Source organism: Pyrus communis, chromosome 4 (assembly GCF_041283825.1).
Source record: "Pyrus communis isolate YQ-2024b chromosome 4, ASM4128382v1, whole genome shotgun sequence".
Lineage (NCBI taxonomy): Eukaryota > Viridiplantae > Streptophyta > Magnoliopsida > Rosales > Rosaceae > Pyrus > Pyrus communis.
Window position 1 is genome coordinate 20,908,488 of NC_142568.1, and position 11,513 is coordinate 20,920,000.

Genomic DNA, 11,513 nt, shown 5'->3' on the forward strand with positions numbered 1-11,513 from the left:
GTTATGTTTAATTCAAATTCCTTTTATTCCCGGATGAAGATGCTCAAGTTTGCTCAATGTTAGAACTCAACCTATTACCCTTTCTTATGTAGTATGTTAAGAGAATGACGTTTTCAACTTAACTTAGTCCCTAGCATGCAATCTAGAATGACGTGTTCATAGATTTAACAAGTAGAAATCATTAAGAACGAAAAGAGTTTGAGTCATCACAAGGCATCGTAAGTACTGGCATTGTCTTACTTATCCTAGAAATTGGTTCACATGTTAATCGCAATTAACAAGTACTACCCTAGAACATATGTAGGTCCTCATTTGGCAAGGGTAGGCACACACATATTCATAACATTAGAATCCTAGATATGCTTACTAAGTATGCATCCGTAGAAAACACATAAAGAATTCATCAATGAGACAAGTAGTGAACTAATTTTCATTCAATCATAAAAGTAATTCAAATGAAATGTCATAACAAACTTGCAATCATATTCGGGGCTTCAAACAGCCCCTAACTACTAAAAATTTAGTTACACAATCCTTAAGTTAAAACAAAAGATAGACATGAGTTTGAGAAAATAGAATCGAAAGAAATCGACTGAGGCCTCCCCTCTTTCCTTCCTTCCCTAACACTACTTTTAAACCAATTATTGCTGCATCATTTTCTTCTCCTTAACTCACCCACTAATAGCCATTTAGTGATGACAATAAATGAGAGGAAATGGTGAAACAATTGTAACTCCTTGGGTAGCCTTTATGCCAATAACTCCTTCTTAATCCTCATCTTTAATTCTATTTCCTCTAATATTTGAATAGGTGTCAGCTGGTTTGTTCTTGATTGCATCAGTTTTGGCTGCTAGTTTTATTGGATTTATTGCTTTCAATGCTTTCTTGTCAGTTACAAACTACTCAGCCTCTTAGGAACCTTTCAGTGTTAAAACGGTCATAACTTCTTCTAGAAAAATGATATTAACAATCCGCGAAATGATCCAGAAAATAGACATCCGTAGCTTTCCAAGAATATAAGGCTCATTCTCTAATTCATTCTGATCTGTCCGAAAATTGCTTCCAAAGTTAGTTGATCTGCACAGGCAGAAAATTGCTTCCACTTGTGTTATTTTTCTTTTCTTTACTTGACAAATCATACAAAACACAAAAAACAAAGTAAATAACTCAAAAACATAAGGAACTAACTAAGAAAAGACAAGTGAATTTGATATAAAATATATATAAATATAAGCTTATTAAAACTTTCTTTAGCGCAGCGTCAAGAGCGTGCTGATAACGTGTTGTAGGCATAATTTACTGCAAAATTATGGAGGCTAGAAAGAGAGAGAGAGAGAGAGAGAGAGAGAGAAGGTGCGGCATAGAGAGAGAAGGAGAGAGATGTGTTATTGTGGCCCCAAATAATTTGCAAGCCTTGTCCATCATGCCATCACCATTTCTCCACTTTTTTCTTCTTTCTTTATTTCATCTCATTGTGCCTTTATTTATAGTAGTAGGGAAGGTTAATTCCTTACCCTTTAGGATTACAATATTTAATAGGTAATCTACTCTTAATAGGAATATAAAATACATTCTCATATCTACTACGATTTATACAATCACATTCCTATTCCAATAGGACTGCAACAAAAACTACATTTTCTGTTGAATTATTGCAACCACCTTTTCGGTTGAATTATTAAGCAGGTACGTAAAGTTGTGGCCCCAAATAATTTGCAGGCCTTGTCCATCATGCCATCACCATTTCTCCACATTTTTCTCCTTTCTTTATTTCACCCCGTTGTACCTTTATTTATAGTAGTAGGGGAGGTTAATTCCTTACCCTTTAGGATTACAATATTTAATAGGTAATCTACTCTAAATAGGAATATAAGATACATTCCCATATCTACTAGGATTTATACAATCACATTCCTATTCCAATAGGAATGCAACAAAAACTACATTTTCTGTTGAATTATTGCAACCACCTTTTCGGTTGAATTATTAAGCGGGGACGTAAAGTTGTGGCCCCAAATAATTTGCAGGCCTTGTCCATCATGCCATCACCATTTCTCCACATTTTTCTCCTTTCTTTATTTCACCTCATTGTGCCTTTATTTATAGTAGTAGCGAAGGTTAATTCATTACCCTTTAGGATTACAATATTTAATAGGTAATCTATTCATTACCCTTTAGAATTACAATATTTAATAGGTAATTTACTCCTAATAGAAATATAAGATACATTCTCATATCTACTAGGATTTATACAATCACATTTCTATTCCAATAGGACTGCAAACAAAAACTACATTTTCTGTTGAATTATTGCAACCATCTTTTCGGTTGAATTATTAACCGGGGACGTAAAGTTGTGGCCCCAAATAATTTGCGGGCCTTGTCCATCACGCCATCACCATTTCTCCACATTTTTCTCCTTTCTTCACATAGGCGTTTTGCTCTGCTCTTCTTTCTTCTTTCCGTGGGATGAGGATTCTTGATTCTCACATTTTATTTGTTCATCGTACATTATATAACTAACATTTTTCAGTTAATATTTATATTTAATTTTAAACAAAAAAATTAAAATAATTTATAGCCGTACGTTGTATGATGAACGAATACGATCATCACAAAGAGAATCCGTATGAGATTCAAATCCTTTCTGGTGGACTTTGCATGAATACAATATTAGGACCCCTAGGATCCTCACAAAGAGGATCCAGATAGGATCCAAATCCCTTTCGGTGGGCTTTACACTCATCACATCATAGGGAGACCAAATTTTTTAAACCAAATTTGCAAACCAAACGATGTGATTGTTAATGATTAGATTATTACTTAAGTGTTGATTAACGTGCTTATTTTCTATTGGTGACACATTATTTGGTTTGCAAAATTTAGTTTAAAATTTTAATCTCCCAAACATTATCCATAAATAATATAGGGTAATACTACAGAAACTAAATTTGTAAACATTTGAAAACTAATGGACATCGAATTTGATGATTAATTTATTACTTAAGCATTGATAAACGTAGCGTGTTGTGTGACATCCCACATCGCCCAGGAGAGTGATCCTTAAATGTATATTCTCATCTCTATTTAGCATGAGGCCTTTTGGGAGCTCACTGGCTTCGGGTTCCGTAGGAACTCCGAAGTTAAGCAAGAAAAGAGTTAGAGCAATCCCATGATGGGTGACCCACTGGGAAGTTGCTTGTGAGTTCCCAAAAACAAAACCGTGAGGGAATGGTAAGCCTAAAGCGGACAATATCGTGTTACGGTGGTGGAACGGGTCCGGGAAGTGATCCGCCCCGAGCCGGGATGTGAGAATTTGGTATCAGAGCCTAACCGTAGGAACTCCGAAGTTAAGCGAGAAAAGGGTTAGAGCAATCCCATGATGGGTGACCCACTGGGAAGTTGCTTGTGAGTTCCCAAAAACAAAACCGTGAGGGAATGATAAGCCTAAAACGGACAATATCGTGCTAGGGTGGTGGAGCGGGCCCGGGAAGTGATCCGTCCCGGGTCGGGATGTGACATGTTGTGATTCAACAAATGCCTTTTGCACATGGTTGTTTATTAAATATTATTTCTCAAATTTTAAATACATAAGAGGTGTGTAGTGCCAGTTATAAAAAAGTCTCTCGCACGCGCATAATAATGTGATTCAATTAGTTGTCAAATAATCTTTTTTTTTAACAAACGATATTATCTACACTAAGGGGAGGGAGTAGGCTTAGTCTTCAAATGGACTAGCAATTAGTTTATTAAATATTATTTTTTCTAATCTTAATGTAAATTCAATAAAATGTAGTTGAAAATTGAAAGATCGCTTTTATTAATATGGATTCAGCTGCTTTGATTAGTTAAAATATGACTTTTATTAAATGTTTTTATTATTCATTTGCATCTACTTTAATAAATACATTTAAAACATATAAATCATGCATAGCACGCTGTGATTCAAAAAATGCCTTATGCACACCCGTGAGCGCGTGCATGGAGGCTAGTTTATATATAAAGACAATGGAAAAGGTAAATAGTAATTTTGGTGTCACCAAGCTTCAACAAAAACTTTTTGGACAAAAATGCCCCCAAGACAAAAACTTCAAAGGCATCTCAAAATAATGCATCAAATCAGGCAGGGGCATTTTCATCATTTTAACAGTATTTTTTAATAAGTAAATTTTTTTTGTGGTTTTTTTTTTAAATTAGTACCTCATAATAGGCTAACAATAATGTGATTCAATTTCTCTATTTTTAAACATGTTCAAAACATCTTAAGAAGCGTGTAATGCCGATTATAAAAAAATTCATTCGCACGTGGATAATAATGTGATTAAATTGGTGGTCAAATGATTGGTTTTTTTTTTTTTTTTGACAAACGATATTATCTACACTAAGGGGGAGGTGGTGGGCTTAGCCTCACAATGCCTTACAATGGGCTAGCAATAATGTGATTCAATCAGTTGTTTATTAAATATTATTTTCTCTATTTTTAAAAATGTTCAAAACATCTTAAGAGTCGTGTAATGCCGATTATAAAAAAGATCTTTCGCACACGGATAATAATGTGATTAAATTAATTGTCAAATGATTGTTTTTTTTTTTTTTAACAAACGATATTATCTACACTAAGAGGAAGGGGGTGGGCTTAGCCTCACAATAGGCTGGCAATAATGTGATTACCTTAATTGTCAAATGATTGTTTTTCTTTTTAACAAATGATATTATCTACACTAAGGGGAAATGGGGGGTGGACTTAACGTCACAATGGGCTGGCGCTAATGTGATTCAATCAATTGTTTATTAAATATTATTTTTTCTATTCTTAATGTAAATTCTATAGAGACCGATTTTTTTATGTGAATTCAGCTACTTTAATTGGTTTATCAGTAGTTTCTTCTAGCATAATATAAAATTATTTATTTATTTCAAATATTTGACTTTCCTATTATCAATTTATGCATATAAATATATTTAAAACGTATAAGTTGTGTATAGTATGCCGTGATTCAAAAAATACAAGCGCGTGCATGAAAGCTAGTTATTATCATAAGTGATAGAAGCTGGACTGAGGAGTTAAACGACAAATGAACTTCGTTGTACGTACGTAGTCATTATTTTTTTTAATGGAAATGATAATTCATACAAGGGTCTGTCTCTCAATTAATAATTGTGGAGGTAAATTGTCTGCCCTCCTGTTTCTGTGCCCTTCTCATTTCCTCCTATTTTGCGCAGTCACGGTTAAACCACGTCAACATTTTATATTAATTTTTTATAGAGATAATAAGATAAAAAGCAATAGGAATATAAAATGTTAATGTGGTTTAACCGTAACCTCACAAATAAGAGGAGATAGAAATGACACCCAAACAAGAAGGCAAACAATCTACCTCCAATAATTGTACCAATTTTATCTGACAGTTTTTTATGGTACATAGTATTATTTGGAAGATCTCAGTGAACGACTAGATACAAGCCACAAAATTCTTTTTTTTCAAGGACATCACATGTTTATTTGGTGAACGAAATGCACATTACTTTTAGGAGCGTGCTATCCACGCACTTTTTTTTATTTCTCACACACTTTGTATTAATTTATGTCCTTTGATCTTATTCAATTCATCCGATTCGACGGCCAAAAATTAAAAAGGTGTGTGAGAAGTAAAAAATGGTGTATGAATATCACACCCCTATTTTTATTAGGTGGAAATGCTACTGATTGCTATCCCTAATTCATGAGTAGCAGCCACCTTATGTGTGTTTTTCTGGTTTTTTAAGAAAGTCTGGAGGCGTTTAAGAAACAGCTGTAAAATAAGATTATTAAGTATTTAATAAACATTTTTTTTTTAAAAAAGTACTTTTAATAAAATAAAAACAATGTCTAAGTGTTTGGTAAACTTTTATATAAATTACTTTGAATATGTTAAATGACTAAAAATGATATAGTATTTAATATGATATAATAATTATCAAAAATAATAATGTAGGGGCAAATATTGTAATTTTGTAAAATATATGGGGATATACTTGCCATTTAAAAATAATAATTAAATGAGCATTGATTATTATGCGTTGAAGAAAAAAAAAACACTTTTTACAAGCATGGTAGACCATGCTTCTGCTTTTCTAGAATAATGTTATTCATACAATATTTTTAGACCACATTTCTATACTACATTAGGTGACATCTGATGTGGACAACCACATCATTTGAAAAATTTGCAAAACTCAAGGAAATGAAGGAGAAAGACTCCTCATATACCACAAACATCATTTAATTAACTAGTTTTTCTTAATTATTAGTTTATTAAATAATGAACTAAATTTAAAAATCTGATTAATTCAAATGATGTGGTTGTCCACATCAAATACCACCTAAGGTGGTATGAAAATATGATACAAGAACATGGTATGAATAGCATTAATGGTTTTTCTATGTTTTTCTATTTTCATTGACATCAGTTTTTAAGTTTTTAATTGTTTTCCCAAACACATCTAATGTTCTTGATTTTTTTTAATAAGCTACTTTTTTTAAGCACTACAATTCCAAACCAACCCTTAAGGAAAACAAAAATTCTCTACGCACACAAACTCTTGTAAATTCTATGAATACAAACCATGTAGAATACATAAATAGGCATATATAAGACGTAAACATCGGCCAAGCTACAGTGTAGCTACATTGGTTAAGAGCGGATGTGTGGTTCGTTTCACCAAATGTACAATATCACTTGTATGAGAATAAAATATAAATAAATAAGCACAAGCAGCTACACGCACGCTAACACACATGAGTTTAAGGAGGTGTAGTCAATTTGGATTTCAAAGGATTTTAATATATTTTTTTTTAAGTGACAAATTTCATAGATTTTAATGTACTTACAATTCTATATGGATTTCGACATATTTATATTAATTATATTATAAATTTTTATGGATTTGTATAGATTTTATTTGTGGATTTTGATGGATTTGCATAGTCTTTTCTTTTCATTTATCTTTAATTGTTTTATTTATTTTTATTTAATAACAAAAGAAGAAAAAAAATTCTCACTCCATGCCCTAAAACATGATTCTGCAGTTGTTTGCTTTTCAAGCCGGCCTGTCAACTTAATTCGCACTTGGATTTTGGGTGCAAATCAGATTCTTCTTCTTTTGATTTTATTTGATTTTTAACCAATGGGTCGATATGTTCTTACGTTATAAATGGTGGATTTTGAATTTTGATCTTACTTTGCTTATTGGATTGGTAATCAATCTTCAGGGTTTGATTTGAAATGGTATATTTCTATCGCTCAAGTGAATCTGCAACTCTGTTGACAAACCACTTCCATGGTAAATTCAATGAGTTTAACCGACCTTTTACCAAATTGAAGCATAAAAATATAAAGAAAAATAGTGGAAATGGCCAAAGGTGTGTGAGTGAGCGTTGGTTCACCAGTACATGGACTAGAGAAGTAGTTTTGCGCTTACAACTAAGAAGTGAAAGCCGAAGAGAGAGAATGGAAATAGGTTGAAAGAAATCCTAGGGGTTGAGGTGGGATTGTATTTGGTGTTGGGTATATATACTTCATGCTCTTAAATCCAATGAAATCCACAACTTCTTGAAATCCTACTAAATTTTTATTTTCTGAATATCCATAGATTTAGTATAATTGTAAAAATATCTTTTAAAATCTCATTTGACTACCTCTAGATTTGGATGTATTTTTAAAAACCTCTTAAATCCTAATTTGACTACACCATAATTTCAAAATCTTTTAAAATCCTCTTCTAAAATCTTAATTGACTACACTCTGATTTTAAAATCCATTAAAATCCTGGCAAATTCTAATTTGATTGAAGCGAGAGAGAATATCATATTTGAATGTTAGAGAAACATGCATACGTCGAAGAAAAGAGATGAGATAATGCTAGGGAGACTAAAATTGTAAACTAATAGCTCATTTTGAAGTGCTTTTTAAAATAACTGAAAATGTTTTTGGTGAAAATGTAGCTAATACCTTATAAAATCCAAGTGCATCATAGAAAAACACTTTAAGTGATTCATGCAAGAAGCACATATTTGATGTTTCTTCCAAAAAGCACTTAAAGTGTTTTTAGAATCCAAAATCAATTTCACCAAAAGCACTTTCAGTCATTATTTAACCATCAACTTTCATATATGTCATTTAGTTTACAAAATTTAATGTACAAATTTAATTTTCCTAACATTACCCAAAGGATGCCATTCTCACTGTTTTATTTTCACACTCGCTTTTTAATGAAAATGTCGAGGACAAGTTTAGTTCCTTCTAAATATCTTGAAAGGATCTAAGCAAACCATCAACCAAAAAAATAATATACTACACCCATCTGTCTCTCTCCATCTTAAATATGATTCAACCGCACTTTCCTGGAATTGCAGAACCACACGAGACGAGAGAGCCATTAATGAAGAGAAAAAGAAAACAGTCAAATGTAAGAACTCACAAGAACTCGGTCTCTATAGATCCTAAATATGGCTTTATTCTGTATGTTCAGGTCACACACTTCAAATGCGGTGGAGTGGCAGTTGGTGTTGGTATACCACATTGTGTAGCTGATGGAGTTTCTGGTTTCCACTTTATAAATACATGGTCGGAAATGGCTCGTGGCAATCTTGATGACCTTACAAATATTCCACCACACATAGACAGGACATTACTTCGTGCCCAAGACCCGCCTCAGCCTAACGTTGAGTACCAACCTTTTGCAACCCTAAAAAAACCCCTCTGAAGCACAAAAGACGGTGATGTTGAGAGCACAACAGTCTCAATGTTCAGATTGACGAGGGACCAACTCAATATCTTGAAAGCCAAGTCTAAGGAAGATGGGAACACGATCAACTATAGCACATATGAGATATTAGCAGGTCATGTTTGGAAATGTGCATCCAAGGCACGTGAACTTCCCGTTGATCAAAAGACCAACCTACATGTTGTTGTTGAGGGACGTTCCCGACTGCAACCCCCACTCCCACTTGGTTTCTTTGGCAATGTGATTGTCACAGCTACCAGTATTTCCACGGTGGGGGATCTCCAATCAAAACCAACATGGAATGCTTCAAGTTGTATTCACAATGCTATATCGCAGATTAACGACAATTATTTTAGATCAGCAATTGACTTCCTTGAGCTTCAGCCTGATCCTTCAGCCCTTGTTGTCGGGGCTGATTCTCTTTGGTCCCCTAATCTTGGAATAACTAGTTGGGTTAGGTTGCCATCTTACGACGCTGATTTCGGATGGGGTCGACCTATTTTTGTGGGACCTTGTGGAATTCCATTTGAGGGGAAGGCTTTCGTATTAGGAAGTGCAACTAATGATGGGAGTTTATCAGTCGCCATTTGTCTGCAATCCGCGCGTATGAAATCATTTTCAAAGTTGTTCTATGACATATAAACAAGAAAATGATAATTTAGCAGGGGACTTGCGATTTTGAAGATGCTGGATCTGAAGATTTGTTGTGTGGTTTTTATGTGTGTTGCAGTAATATTTTTTGTTGGCCATGTTATATCTTTGTATTGGTTGTTGAATGTTTTGTTTGTTATGACTGCTATCATGATCAGTGTTATGTTTATGTATTTTGCTGTATTTATTGTAAGGTTTGTTGCAGTTGACTTCGATCTTGTCCATATATAGTATTCTCATTATATTTCGTTTGCACCTTAAAGTTGCTGTTGGATGAAGTTTTGAATCTTTGATTTAAGTTTTTCGATTGAACAAAGGAAATTAGTTATAAATAATTTGGTGATATCATCATCATACTCGGTAATTGGTTACTAGACTTTCTACTCGCGCTCTTACACATGTAAGATGTGCTTTTTGTTTATCATGAGTGCTTGTTATGATATGAGAGCAGGTCCGCCCTTCACAATTGTTGTTGTCATATTATGAGAGTGGTTGTTTTGAAAATTTAAAAATGACAAATATTTATATAGAATTTAAACTTGAAAATTTGAAAATAACAAATATTTGCAACCTTCTCTTTTGTTTTTCACATGCATGATGTTGGATCAAAAATCAAGATCTTCTGAACCAGTTCCCAACACTACTGTCATTATTGCCACCAACGACACCACCTCTTAGGCTGTAAACGAGCTGAGCTGAATCGAATATCATTATGCTCAAATTGTAAGTCTCGACAAGTTCTCTTTGTTTCTCAGCATCAGGACAGAGTCTAGCTAGCTCGAGAAGCAAATGTGATAGGCCGAACTGGTAGACATAAGCAAGATATTCCTCTGTATTGATTATATCCTTGCGGTAGTCTGAAGATATTTCTTTAAATGCGGAGAATTTGTTGTCATCACATTCCAAAGCATCGCGGATTTTTTCCACAAGAGAATTGTTGACAGCATGAACATCTCCAACCTTTGGCACTCTCTGAATACTTGCAGTACCAGGTTCTTTATTTGTTTGATTAGCAGAAACAGAAGGAAAATCGGAGTCCAAAGAACCGGTATTGATAATTTTTGGACCTGAAGCAGATTGGGCGACCTTACTGGTTCCAGTCGAATTCTTTGGACTGGCAAAATTAGATGAAACAAACCCAGTGGCTGCAGCTTGCTTAGGGGGACCGCTCGGGGAAAATACAGGAGAACTAGATGATGATATGTGCCCAGAGCCTGAAGAGGGCTTTTTCTGGTGACAACTACTGGCAGATGATTTAGTTTGACGATTTGTTGCAGGCCAAACTGGAGAAGTATTAAGGACAGTTACTTTGTTAAGGCGACAAATGCAAGAAGCCATTGAACTACCACCCGATCCTGCTGAACCATTTCTTAATTTCTGTTGCCTGTCTCTTTGAGCCACTGGAAGTGGAGGGAAGGATGATGCTTCTTGTAGTTCAATCCGGGGATTTTCTCTAGAAGAAGACTCAAATTCGGCAGTAGCTAACGCCTCAAAACGGCCAGCAACAGTTTCAAGTTCACTTGTTTCTTTGTGAATAGAAGCTTGTTGTGTACTAGAGGATGCATTACGGCACCTTTCTGCAGTGGCTGTATCATGGCTAGCTTGAAATGCCACGGAAAGTTGATTGTCTGCAGAACTAAAATGAAAACCACGTCCTCTAACATAATGTCCATGAAGATCTGCCTCGTTACTTCTCCTACACTGGAAGCTCACTGGTATCTGCTTGAGTGGACAAAACAAAGAAAGCAAGATGGAATGATAAACCTATCCGCTATAACTGTCGCATAAGTTTTTGTTGAATAAGAAGAGTATCCAAGATAACTCTAATGATCCCAAGAAGAAGAAAATAGAGCACACTCTTAAAGAAAGCTCACAAAACAAACTAATTAGCAAAGCTTTTCTCATTTAGCTCTAGGCTTTGTTTTTCCTTGGATGATATACAATGCTTGGGGACTTGGGTATTTATAGCAAACCAAATGAAAGCTACACCACACACTTAATTAAACTAAGTTTATTTGCTACCACACAAAACACATTAATTGCACCTAATTATGTTGTCTTCCACACAACCTTACCTAACTTTGCAATTGTAAGCA

General features: G+C 34.3%; 1 protein-coding gene and 1 pseudogene across 2 annotated transcripts in view; one reads left to right on the plus strand and one right to left on the minus strand.

Annotated features, from left to right (window-relative positions):
* The first annotated feature begins 6,925 nt into the window (after positions 1–6,925).
* On the plus strand, positions 6,926–9,626 carry LOC137723507 (shikimate O-hydroxycinnamoyltransferase). The gene is given in 2 exon segments (XM_088692950.1): positions 6,926–7,120; positions 8,512–9,626. A coding segment is annotated over 1 exon segment (795 nt). The 5' UTR covers positions 6,926–7,120; positions 8,512–8,613; the 3' UTR covers positions 9,409–9,626.
* Positions 9,627–10,029: 403 nt separating this feature from the next.
* Positions 10,030–11,513, minus strand: part of LOC137722140 (uncharacterized) — an 11,016-nt pseudogene continuing 9,532 nt past the window's right edge. Inside the window, exon 7 of the transcript XR_015961187.1 lies at positions 10,030–11,136. The product of XR_015961187.1 is annotated as an uncharacterized LOC137722140 (transcript). The remainder of the gene's footprint in view (positions 11,137–11,513) is intronic.